Source organism: Neoarius graeffei, chromosome 28, assembly GCF_027579695.1.
Source record: "Neoarius graeffei isolate fNeoGra1 chromosome 28, fNeoGra1.pri, whole genome shotgun sequence".
Taxonomy (NCBI): Eukaryota; Metazoa; Chordata; class Actinopteri; order Siluriformes; family Ariidae; genus Neoarius; species Neoarius graeffei.
The window spans coordinates 44,099,822-44,113,713 of NC_083596.1; the positions used below are offsets into that span (position 1 = coordinate 44,099,822).

At 44.7% G+C, this 13,892-nt stretch overlaps 1 protein-coding gene across 1 annotated transcript in view; it reads right to left on the reverse strand.

Annotated features, from left to right (window-relative positions):
- The window catches only part of alg9 (ALG9 alpha-1,2-mannosyltransferase), a 38,565-nt gene extending 32,342 nt beyond the window's left edge, over window positions 1-6,223 (reverse strand). Inside the window, exon 1 of the mRNA XM_060912957.1 lies at window positions 6,062-6,223. Coding sequence (XP_060768940.1) covers window positions 6,062-6,207 — 146 coding nt within the window. The 5' untranslated portion in view covers window positions 6,208-6,223. The remainder of the gene's footprint in view (window positions 1-6,061) is intronic.
- Window positions 6,224-13,892: the final 7,669 nt, after the last annotated feature.

Consider the following 13,892-nt stretch of genomic DNA (forward strand, 5'->3'; position numbering starts at 1 on the left):
GTTCGGTATGCTCGCCATGGTGCCCAAATTAAAAACCTGTCTTTGCCCCTGCTTCTTACCCATGTGTTCTCGCTTCTTGAAGGCTGACTTTGTTTTGAAACAATCTGCCACAATCTGACTTTCAGTTGTTCGTTCAGTTCTCCGTTCATTCGCTTCTTCCACGCAAGGGCAAGATATTGCTGCTGAGGCAAGCATATCCAGCAGAGAAATCAGACGGCTGGTTCACTCATTCTCCATTTTCTCTATACTGCGCCATTACTGCTCGGCTCAGGCAATTACTAAAATCCGGGACGGGACCTCACCGGTTTTAGCAACAACCGCGGGGAGGTCACTGCTCGAGCGATAAGATCACGTCACGTCCAGTTCCACCCCAGGTTTTAGCAACAACCCTCGGCTCACACTCTGGGAGAACTGGTGCCACTGAACTTACCTTCCTTTTCTTGCAGTTTTCTTTTCCTTTAATTGTTGGTACTGCACCCTCTTTCAATACAGGCTTATAGCCAATGCTCCTCAACAGATCAGGGGTTTCATACGAGTCTTCAGTAAAATGTGCAGAGCAGAGGAGAGGAGAGACCACTTCGTAGGTGCCCAATGTGGCCATGAAGTTCTCGCAAAACGCGTCCAAACCTTTGCAGTTTGAACATTCTTGGGCCATGAATGCAGCGTAAATCCACCTTCTGTCGTGTTGCTGCACCCGCCAGCAACACATCTACGTGGCATGGCGATAAATTAGTTCAAAATGGAAGCTCGAAGTTGCAGTCAGCTCTGTGTTTTAGTACAGCAGAAATGGCGATGAGACCGATAGCCTTCCTGCGGTTACGTCACAGATGTCAAGGTCATTCACTCAAACCGCTACCTATATGAATCATTTTAATTGTAAAAATTACTATATTAGATTTACTGTTAATGCTTAAAACTATTCCTGTGCCATTCCTGAGGTCTCAAGGCATTTATAAACAAAAAGTGAGGCCATGGTTCTGCGTATCTCCTTGAACCTGTATCCACATGCATGTATACTACACTCACCGGCCACTTTAATAGGAACTTGTTCTTGATTCTAAGATTCCTGTTCTTGGCTGCAGGACTGGAACCCAATGTGTTCTGCTGTTGCATGCTGAAATGCTCTTCTGCTCACCACTGGTTTAGAGTTAGTATGAGTTACTATAGCCTTCCTGGCAGCTCAAACCAATCTGGCCATTTTCCTCTGACCTCTGTTATTAACAAGGTGTTCGTTTCCACCCACAGATCTGTTGCTCACTGATGTTTTTTTGTACCACTCTGTGTAAACTCGAGAGACTGTTGCGTGTGAAAACCCCCAGGAGATCAGCAGTTTCTGAAACCAGTGCATCCGGTACCAACACGCAAGCCACAGTGAGTGTCACAATTTGAGATCACAACTGGGATCAGGGTATTGGAGGCGAGATTGAGAAGAGAGGTAGCAATCTGTGAACAGCAGTACGGGTTTATGCCAAGGAAGAGCACATCGTATGCAATTTTTGCTTTAAGAACGTTAATGGAGAAGTACAGAGAAGGCCAGAGAAAGCTACATTGCGTGTTTGTAGACCTGGAGAAGGCATACGATAGAGTGCCGAGAGATGAGTTATGGTATTGTATGAGAAAGAGTGGAGTGAATGAGAAGTATATTAGAGTGGTGCAAGACATGTATGAGAACAGTGAAACAGCAGTGAGGTGTGCAGTTGGAACAACTGAATGGTTCAAGGTGAAGGTGGGACTCCATCAAGGATCTGCTTTGAGTCCTTTCTTGTTTGCCATAGTGATGGATAGCTTGACGGACGAAGTGAGGCAAGAGTCACCATGGAACATGATGTTTGCGGATGATATTGTGATATGTGGTGAAAGTAGAAAGGAGGTTGAGTTGGGTTTGGAGAGATGGAGGGATGCACTGGAACGAAGAGGAATGAAGGTGAGCAGGAGCAAAACAGAATACATGTGCATCAGTGAGAATGAGGATGAGAGTGTAGCAAAGATGCAAGGAGTAGACATAAAGAAAGTTGGTGAATTCAAGTACCTGGGGTCAACTGTGCAGGAAAATGGGGGCTGCGATAGTGAGTTGAGAAAGAGAGTGCAGGCAGGGTGGAGCAGTTGGAGAAGGATTTCGGGAGTCATTTGTGATCGGAAAGTCCCAGCAAAAGTGAAAGGTAAGATGTATAAGACAGTAGCGAGACCAGCTGTGATGTATGGATTGGAGACCGTACGCTTAACGAAGAGACAGGAGGCAAAGTTGGAGGTGGCAGAGTTGAGGATGTTAAGGCTTGCGATGGGAGGTTGGACAGGATAAGGAACGAGCACATCAGAGGGACAGCACATTAGATTAGATAAAACTTTATTGATCCCTTTGGGCGGGTTCCCTCAGGGAAATTAAGATTCCAGCAGCATCATTACAGATAAACAGAGAAAAGAAAGAGGAAAACTTCTAGATCAGGGGTTCTCAACCTTTTGCAACCTGGGCCCCACCAAAGCTGGTTCATTGCAGTTGGGGGCCCCTCTTCTCACCCCGCCCCCATCCCCCCCCCCAAACACACTCACCCGCAGTGACGCCACCCGACCTACAGCACCTTATATCGACCGATAGATAGATAGATAGATAGATAGATAGATAGATAGATAGATAGATAGATAGATAGATAGATAGCTAGCTAGCTAGCCCTGGGCTAGATTATTATTATTATTAGTAGTAGTAGTAGTAGTAGTAGTAGTAGTAGCAGCAGTAGTAGCATTATCCATTCCATAGAAATACATAGGCCTATTATCATTATTAGGCTATTGTTATAATTGGCAGTAGCACCACATTTCTAATCTGCTTTCGGGCATTATTATAATTATAATTATTATAATAATAATAATTATTATTATTATTATTATGGCCTATTATCATTACTAAGCTGTTGGCAGTAGTACAAGACTTATGTTCTTTCAGGCATTATTATTATTATTAGGCCTATTATTATTATTATTGCTGTTGTTGGTTGTTGATATTATTATTATTATTATTATTATTATTATTATTATTATGCTATTATTATTAATAGGCATCATCATCATTATTATTATTATTAGTGTTTTTATTAGGTATTTTATTAGGCTTATCATTAGCTGGCTATTGATATCATTGGGAATTGGGACCAGGCGTGAATTTAGGTTTTACTTTTTACTGTGCCTTTGTGATCTGCATTTGCGTTAATGCGAGACCTGAGCCTGCTTTGCCTTACAAAGATCCTCGATTCTTGGCGAAATGTTTGACAAGCACAGTCTCAAGTCATCCTCAATTTGCGCACGATTGCGATATTTCGTTTTGAGCGCAGTCATTTTTGAAAATCCTGCCTCACACAAGTAGGTCGATGCGAATGGGATGAGCAGTTTCAAGGCTACGTCACACAGTTGCGGGTACTCCTGCATCAATGCTGCCCAGAATGTCGAAAGAGGGCATGAGGTGAAGACTGCCTTAAGTCTACTGTCACTCTTCAGCTCAATAAGCTGTTCCTGCATGTCAACTGGCAGTTCGTCAGCAGTACACACAAATGGATCTCGAACCCACGCAAAAGAGCGATAATCCTCTGTGAAGTATGCCGCAAACTGTTTTCTCATTACCGACAGGTGCTCTGACGCTGCTTGAAAGACAGATGAGAAATCGTGGGAAGTGCCTGCATTACTGATAAAGTCTGCAAGGCTTGGGAACATATCACAGTTCCCCCGACTGATGCGGCCACACACACAAGATTTTATGATAGATTGATGATAGATTTTATAATAGTATTGATTTGTATGTAATAGTCCAATGTCCGGGCGGCACGGTGGTGTAGTGGTTAGCGCTGTCGCCTCACAGCAAGAAGGTCCTGGGTTCGAGCCCCGGGGCCGGCGAGGGCCTTTCTGTGTGGAGTTTGCATGTTCTCCCCGTGTCCGCGTGGGTTTCCTCCGGGTGCTCCGGTTTCCCCCACAGTCCAAAGACATGCAGGTTAGGTTAACTGGTGACTCTAAATTGACCGTAGGTGTGAATGTGAGTGTGAATGGTTGTCTGTGTCTATGTGTCAGCCCTGTGATGACCTGGCGACTTGTCCAGGGTGTACCCCGCCTTTCGCCCGTAGTCAGCTGGGATAGGCTCCAGCTTGCCTGCGACCCTGTAGAAGGATAAAGCGGCTAGAGATAATGAGAGAGAGTCCAATGTCCTGCATTTTGACATGGGTAAATGTGTTGCATCTGCTTAGCTACTATAGCCTGTTAGCCCCAGATTTTTTTTTTCCTCCATACATGAAGCCTACTCGCGACCCCCCTGGAGTACCTCCGCGCCCCACCAGGGGGGCGCGCCCCCCCGGTTGAGAACCACTGTTCTAGATAAATTAAAATAAATTTACATATACAAATATAAAAAGGAATAAGATATGGGGAAGGAGGGAAAGAGAAAAAAAAGGGGGGGCGGCAGGAGAGATATTGCACTTTATATTGCACATTGTGGGGCGGAACGGTGGTGTAGTGGTTAGCGCTGTCGCCTCACAGCAAGAAGGTCCGGGTTCGAGCCCTGGGGCCGGCGAGGGCCTTTCTGTGTGGAGTTTGCATGTTCTCCCCGTGTCCGCGTGGGTTTCCTCCGGGTGCTCCGGTTTCCCCCACAGTCCAAAGACATGCAGGTTAGGTTAACTGGTGACTCTAAATTGACCGTAGGTGTGAATGTGAGTGCGAATGGTTGTCTGTGTCTATGTGTCAGCCCTGTGATGACCTGGCGACTTGTCCAGGGTGTACCCCGCCTTTCGCCCGTAGTCAGCTGGGATAGGCTCCAGCTTGCCTGCGACCCTGTATAAGGATAAAGCAGCCAGAGATAATGAGATGAGATGAGATTGCACATTGTCCGGTATTGCTTATTGTTAGGCTAGGCTACTGCTCCTTCCCATCCTCTGTCCTCCTGTTACCCCTCCTCCCCCCCAGAGAGTTGTTGTACAGTCTGATGGCGTGAGGGACAAAGGAGTTTTTAAGTCTGTTCATCCTGTACTTGGGAAGGAGCATTCTGTCACTGAACAGGCTCCTCTGGTTACTGATGACGGTGTGCAGAGGGTGACTGGCATCGTCCATGATGTTCAATAGTTTGTCCATAGTCCTCTTCTCTGCCACCGTCACCAGAGAGTCCAGCTTCATGCCGATGTGGAGAGCTCGGGAATTAAGCTAAGAGAGATGAGACCGAGATGGTACGGGCACATCCTGAGAAGAGATGCAGAGCATGTTGGAAGGAGAGAGTGTTGAGGATGGAGCTGCCAGGCACACGAAAACGAGGAAGGCCAAAGAGGAGATACATGGATGTGGTGAGAGAGGACATGAAAAAGTGGTAGAGAAGGATGCGGAAGACAGGGAGCAACGGAGACGAAAGATCCGCCGTGGCGACCCCTCATCAGGAGAAGCCAGAAGAAGAACTGGGATCAGCTGATTACAGAACTGCATAGAACAACAGGTGGATGGGTGTTCCTAATAAAGTGGCCAGTGAGTGAGTGAGTGAGTGAGCGAGCGCGTATGTTTAGCGTTGCGCTGTTCTGTGATTGGCTAATTCGATAACTGCGTAAAACGTGCAGGTGTTGCTCATAAAGTGAACAGTGAATGCGTAACTTGAGTAAAGTATGCTTTGCGCATGCGTGCACGAGATGAACAGAGCGCGACCACTGTACAATATAAAAGAGCATAAACAAACAGTGAGTAAATACTCAAACAGGAAGAAGTGGGTTATAAAGTAACGCGTGTGCGAGAGAGAGAGAGAGAGAGAGATGGAGAGCTCGGTTCTGGCTGAAAGAAGGAGAGAAAGACTGAAGGAAGGAAGGAATGAATGAACTCATTACACCTCACGGTTATGTTGTTAGCTAACATAGCTAGCTAGCTATATTAGCTAACGCTTGGCTAGCTAAGCGTCTCGAGAAGATTCGAGAAACGTCGACGAATTCACTCGGACACATCGTTGTTATCCAGTGATTGTGTTATCAGGATTGTGTTATTGCGCCTCATAACGCATTACAGGTGCGTTAATAACACGCTAGCACTGAGCTATCAGGGAAACCACAGCGGTACTCACTCATTTCTCGACTCGGTGGTTTTACTGTCTTCGACGCCTTTTTCATCCTTTAAGGCCCGGTTTTCGTTGACAGCCGGACTACCCGAGCTGCTGGCGTCTTGTTTGCTTCCCCGTCTGTTACGCTGACGGAGTCCCTTCGACGCCATGTTTTCTCCTGGCGCGTCATCATGGAGGCGTGCCGGAAATCCTCTAACACCAGCAGTCCCAGCATTTTTCTGTCTACCTAGAAGACCCACATAGGGGCCATTTGGCCCGACCGCTTTTCCCCAATACACTAATCACTCATTTTGTTATGGTAATGAGGCTGTTAGTGGCAGTGTGTGGGGTGAGGGGGTCACATTTCACACACTTCACACTTCAGTGGTGAAGTCATGTTGGCTACTTCTGTGTGAATGTGAGAATGAGGAATAAAAACACATTCTATTCTAAAATGTGAACATGTGAATGTCCCATGTGACCATAACGACTCATGTGACTGCAACCAGACAATTGTTTGATGGATAAATACCTCAGTGCACATGGACTATCACTTCAGTTCCCTCAAGAATTTTGTGGTGAAAGAAGCTCCTCTCCAAGGAACGAAGATGCAGAGATTCAACATTCAACAGGCATTGTAAGATTTCATTTCTAAGGCTACGTTTACATTACGTCGAATCAGCGGATCATCAGATTAACGTTCTTAAAACGATTCGCGTTTACACTAAAACCGTTAGCCGTGCACACAGCAACACCAATACGCGGATACGCTCGGCTCCGCAGGCATCCTGCGCTCCAAATCACTCCGCCCTGAACAGCGAGTGCCCTCTGGAGGGTGCGCACTCCGGCCCTGCGCAGCTCACACAGCGCGCGAGTGAAGTGAACAAGCCACGATTCGGGACTGAGCCACTGTGTGTGAGATCCCAGCGCATATCACTTATTACTTGCAAGTGGAAGGATGGCAAGCCTAAAGACAATCATAACTACACAATGGGCAGTATTTGCATCAGTATTTGCAGTATTTTCATACTTTTATACTCTTTAATGAAAGGTGATACAAGGCGGAAGTCTGCGCCGTTTTTCAGCAGTCGCGTCACATGACCAACGCCAGCGAATCAGGAAGGTGGATGTCACAGTGACGTTGTCCAATGAGACGCCAGCTAGAGCTCAGCACAGCGTATTCGCGTATTCTCAATGTTTACACAGCACCGGAGCTGATACGATCTAGATTGAATACGTGGACGCTGGCGGATTCCCGTTTCCCCGCTTTTTCAGGGGGGTTAATGTAAATGGACAGTGCATCCGCGAAGAAAACGAGACAGATACGGTCTAGTGTAAACGTAGCCTAAGCTGTAAGGTAACTAACAGCCACATTTCCATAACAAAATGAATGTCTACAGGGAGGGCTTGGGGCCAATTGGCCCTCTTGTGGGTTTTCTAGGTAAAAAGGCCAAATGGCCCCTCTCTGGGACTTCTAGTGCTAAAAGCAAGCTGTGCGTTCCAAAACGGAGTGCGGGACAGTGTACGTACTGGAAGGCATTTATACAGCATACAAAATAGTATAGGTCGATGTAGATCCTCAAACAGGAGTAAGGGAGAAGAAGACATTCTTTCAAGGATGAGATTTGGGCACACTAGGCTGAACGTCACCCTAGCACTTATGGGAAAGCATGTAGATGGAAGATGTGAGTTTTGTGGTAGCCCAGAATCTGTACAACATGTCATGTGTGAATGTCCTGAATATCAAGCAGAAAGGAATGTTTTAATGGAACAGCTGAGAAAAGAAAAACTAAGTTTGAGTATACAGGAACTTTTGAAAGTAAGCTCAGGCCATGTCTGCTATAATTATGTTTTTAAGTTTCTGAGGGATACAGGGCTTATTCAGAGGATCTAGTGTCACCAATCTTTTCTTTTTATCACCCAGGTTAGTTGTAGAATAGGCTCTTGAACCATACCCCAGTCCAGCAGGTGGCGGTAATGCACCTCATACGTTAAGTTGCCAACCGCCATAAAAATCCAAGAAGAAGAAGAAGAAGCCAAAACGGAGTGCGCAGTCATATTCACAAGAGCAGTGCTACCTGATTGAAGAAGAAGAAACCTTTATTTGTCACATGCACACTTCATCTCATCTCATTATCTCTAGCCGCTTTATCCTGTTCTACAGGGTTGCAGGCAAGCTGGAGCCTATCCCAGCTGACTACGGGCGAAAGGCGGGGTACACCCTGGACAAATCGCCAGGTCATCACAGGGCTGACACATAGACACAGACAACCATTCACATTCACGGTCAATTTAGAGTCACCAGTTAACCTAACCTGCATGTCTTTGGACTGTAGGGGAAACCGGAGGAAACCCACGTGGACACGGGGAGAACATGCAAACTCCGCACAGAAAGGTCCTCGCCGGCCACGGGGCTCGAACTCGGACCTTCTTGCTGTGAGGCGACAGCGCTAACCACTACACCAAGCAGTGAACACACACCCAGAGCAGTAGGCAGCCACACCAGAGCGCCCGGGAAACAGTCAGGGGTTAGGTGTCTTGCTCAAGAGCACTTCAGCCCAAGGCCACCCCACATTAACCTAACTGCATGTTTTTGGACTGTGGGGGAAACCCACGCAGACAACGTGCAAACTCCACACAGAAAGGCCCTCGCTGGCCGCTGGGTTCGAACCCGGAACCTTCTTGCTGTGAGGCGACCGTGCTAACCACTACGCTGCTCATAAGAAGACTTATTCAGTGTTTTCCTCAGAAAAAAATAAAAGCCCTAAATTCTGGCATGATAATACACAGACAATTGAGCGCCAATGGTGTGAAGTGAAACTAGAGGGGTCTGGGGGCATGGCACCCCTGGAAAATTTTTTGAAAATAGATGCTCTCAGGGTCTCTGAGAGGTTTTAGATACATGATTATAGGATAGATTTTACCAGTTTTTCAATGATTTCTGACCTAAATAGTATTAATGTATACACATTTGAAATTTCACCTGGGCAGCACGGTGGTGTAGTGGTTAGCACGGTTGCCTCACAGCAAGAAGGTTCTGTGTTCGAACCCAGCGGCCGGAGAGGGCCTTTCTGTATGGAGTTTGCATGTTCTCCCTGGGTCTGCGTGGGTTTCCCCACAGTCCAAAGACATGCGGTTAGGTTAATATGGGACAGCCGTGAGCGAGGCACCTAACTCCCAACTGCTCCCTGAGCGCTGTTAGCATGGCTGCTCTGGGTATGTGTGTGTTCACTGCTGCAGATGGGTTAAATTTCACAAGTGTGTGATGAATAAAGTTGTGCTTTCTTTCTTTAAAGTTAAACAGGAGCGTAGCTAGGATTTTTCAAGGGGGGGGGTCACACACTGACTGGCAGCCTGAGTACATACCCGCAGGTTTGTAAATGAAAAAAATACACTGAATACATTTAAGAAAATAACGCTGTCTTTGCATCATTCTTTCATCTCATGCTGCGAGCTGTTGAGATGTTGGACAATGATTCGGCCAAATCAGATTTATCCGGCAGTGTATGGATAGCGGCTCGACATCTTACCCAAGTCAACCGATGCAGATCAAAAAACTGACTTAGTACTAGAATAGAACTATGAAAAAATATATGTAACAAAAAACAATTACCATTGCTAGTTTTAGGTTGCTTAGAAACCGGCTCTTCCATTATTGCTGTTTCTTCCACATTTTCTTGACGTTGTGTTCTAAAAACGGCACACTAAAACTTAGCTTCGAAGCCACGGAATGCAACTTTGATGGAAAAAATATATAAAAAATTGCTTACCTCTCTTCACGTCGAAAGAAGGAGGAAAGTTTCGCTTGTTTTGACATGGCGAATTATTAACACGAGCAAATACTCGTAATTCGCAACTAAAAAGACTGCAGCTACATTGGCAGCTTGACCATGCTTTCTAATGCGATCGTGCTGTGCTTGCGCAGAACTGGGTTTTCACGCCCAAACCACAGGAAGTCCATACAAGGTTATAGAAACCAGGGATGAGAGTGCATATTGAGAAAAAAATCTGAAAAGTAGCAAGGGGGGGCCGGCCCGCAGGTCCCCAGTGGGGTCCAGGGGCAACGTCTCGGTGAGGGACCAGGGGACGAAGCTGATGGATATTGGCGATTTAAACACCCAAAACCCATTAATTTTAGCAATGAAATATATGTATTTTTCTCGAAGTTGATATCCCAATTCAACATGCCATCAACTGAAACTTTTGTATCATGACAAGTGTTCTTTCTTAAATATCATATCCCACCTTGTTTGACTTTTTCAGCATGTTCAGTGCAACCTTTTAGGTTTTGGAACAATAGACCCATAAACCCTAATGAGGCTGACGTGACAATCTAGTTTAAAAAAAACGTTAGAAAAATTATAGTGGGTGTTTTTCTAATATTCTTATGCGGCTACTGAAAAAAATGTATGGTCCGACAAAGGGGGGGGGGGGGGGGGGGTGTCACGGGCACCCCAGGACCCCTCCCTAGCTACGCCCCTGTTAAATTGTTTTGTTATAGATTACTTAGGTATATGATAGATTGAAAATCTACAGGGATCCCTTAATTATCTATGATCAAGTAGTGTTGTAACAAAAATGTGCATGAAAATATGAACAGTGGTTTGCTCCATCTTATGCAATCCAATGAAGAGAATCGATCATCATGACCTCCTGTTGATCACAAAGGGATCTGAACCTAAGAACTGCCACCTTAAAATAAGTTGCTGTATTACTATAACTGTAATGATTTAGAATATTTCTGATGCAATTACCATAATATATGTATAACTAAGATACACTGAAAAGAAAAATAAGGCAAGTGCATATTCATCTCATCTCAGTATCTCTAGCCGCTTTATCCTGTTCTACAGGGTTGCAGGCAAGCTGGAGCCTATCCCAGCTGACTACGGGTGAAAGGCGGGGTACACCCTGTACAAGTCGCAAGGTCATCACAGGGCTGACACATAGACACAGACAACTATTCACACTCACATTCACACCTACGGTCAATTTAGAGTCACCAGTTAACCTAGCCTGCATGTCTTTGGACTGTGGGGGAAACCGGAGCACCCGGAGGAAACCCACGCGGACACGGGGAGAACATGCAAACTCCGCACAGAAAGGCCCTCGCCGGCCACGGGGCTCGAACCCGGACCTTCTTGCTGTGAGGCGACAGCGCTAACCACTACACCACCGTGCCGCCATAAATTAACAATTTACAGCTATATTAGGCTCCATTTACGCTTTGGAAAGGAATGGTATCAAATACAATACAATACTCAAGTTCTTGAGAGAAGTTTACAGCAAGGGTATGATTTCAGCTGAATCTATACAAATCAATAGTGTGTGTGAATGAGTGAGAGAGGGGGGAAGGTTTCTAAGGTGGGTGTGGGACTGAGTGATTGTATGAAAAGAGAGAAAGAGGTGGTGTGTGTGTGTGTCTGATTCTAAGGTGAGTGTAAGATTTCTGTATGAGAGAGTGACTATGAAACGAGGTGTGTGTGTGTTCTGAGCTAGGTGTATTTCTGTGAAATGAGAGAGGGGGAGTGAAACACAGTGTTGACACTCTTGTGAATACAAACTATGACAAGAAGCAGACCCTCCAGGATGTTGCGATTTGCAACTTCAACGCAAATTCAACCAATCCCCGCGAATTCAGGGCGGTGTTGCAATTATATCCAATCACCGCAACTTTTCCGCAAATTTGACCAATCGTTGGCGTCGTCTTGAGGTGACGTCGACAAACTACCTTCCGCCTTACTTCCGTGTATACATTCAAGAGAAGCAGCATGTGCGAGTCAGTGTTTATATAGGCTTAAATTCTGTTACTGAAAGTGTGTTATGTTTACAGTGACGCACTCTATGCACTTTACATTATTCATTCAGTCCCCCCAGGATTTCGCGGGCCTTTTTTGTGATTGTTGCGGGCTAAAATGTCTGATGTTGCGGGGGGGTTTCCAAAAAATTGCGATGAAAGTTGCGGTGTTTTTTAGGTTTTTGTTGCGATTACATTGTGGGAGGAAATGAAAATAGCGAGAAATTGTTGCGATTTTCTCTTTTTGTGATTAAAATTGAGTGATATGTTAAATATTAAGTTATTACTGAAAAACTATTGATTAAAAAAACAAAGACACTGAGAAATGGTCCTATAAACAACTTTACCAATATAAAAGATTACCAGGACTACAAAAATGCAGAAAAATAGGCTTTACTTATCCAAATGCTCCTGTTGGTTCAAAAGTTAAAGTGCAGAGAACCTCACAGCACAACATGAAGTTACCTTAAAATATAATATAAATGCCTCAGCTTTCATGTAAGAAAAAAACCTATTAATACTAGTACTGTGTGCAGGCAGTCTCTCCTGAAGACTAAATTAAACAATAATTATAAACTAATAAAATAAATGGCTCAGGCTTCATAGAAGAAAAAAAACAATTTGAACAGAATCTCACAGTATGATGCTGAAGCTGCCTAAACAATGGAAAATAAAATACCATTTTGGCAAAAATGTTGGCATCCATTAATTTCTTGTATTAAGTAAAAAAAATAATGTAAAGTCCACATAGTTCTTCACTGTAAACACAACACACTTTCAGTAACAGAATTTAAGCCTATATAAACATTGTCTCGCACATGCAGTGTTGCCAGATACTGCTGATGTTTTCCAGTCCAAAATATGTTCAAAACCTGTCAAAATGCACTTAAAACTGCCCAATCTGGCAACACTGTGCACATGCTGCTTCTCTTGAACGTATACACGGAAGTAAGGCAGAAGGTACGGTGGTGCTTGAAAGTTTGTGAACCCTTTAGAATTTTCTATATTTCTGCATAAATATGACCTAAAACATCATCAGATTTTCACACAAGTCCTAAAAGTAGATAAAGAGAACCCAGTTAAACAAATGAGAAAAAAATATTATACTTGGTCATTTATTTATTGAGGAAAATGATCCAATATTACATATTTGTGAGTGGCAAAAGTATGTGAACCTCTAGGATTAGCAGTTAATTTGAAGGTGAAATTAGAGTCAGGTGTTTTCATTCAATGGGATGACAATCAGGTGTGAGTGGGCACCCTGTTTTACTTAAAGAACAGGGATCTAATAAAGTCTGATCTTCACAACACATGTTTGTGGAAGTGTATCATGGCACGAACAAAGGAGATTTCTGAGGACCTCAGAAAAAGCGTTGTTGATGCTTGTCCGGCTGGAAAAGGTTACAAAACCATCTCTAAAGAGTTTGGACTCTACCAATCCACAGTCAGACAGATTGTGTATAAATGGAGGAAATTCAAAACCATTGTTACCCTCCCCAGGAGTGGTCCACCAACAAAGATCACTCCAAGAGCAAGGCGTGTAATAGTCGGTGAGGTCACAAAGGACCCCAGGGTAACTTCTAAGCAACTGAAGGCCTCTCTCACATTGGCTAATGTTAATGTTCATGAGTCCACCATCAGGAGAACACTGAACAACAATGGTGTGCATGGCAGGGTTGCAAGGAAAAAGCCACTGCTCTCCAAAAAGAACATTTTTGTTCGTCTGCAGTTTGCTAAAGATCACGTGGACAAGCCAGAAGACTATTGGAAAAATGTTTTGTGGATGGATGAGACCAAAATAGAACTTTTTGGTTTAAATGAGAAGTGTTATGTTTGGAGAAAGGAAAACACTGCATTCCAGCACAAGAACCATATTCCATCTGTGAAACATGGTGGTGGTAGTATCATGGTTTGGGCCTGTTTTGCTGCATCTGGGCCAGGACGGCTTGCCGTCATTGATGGAACAATGAATTCTGAATTATACCAGCAAATTCTAAAGGAAAACGTCAGGACATCTGTCCATGAACTGAATCTCAAGAGAAAGTGGGCCATGGAGCA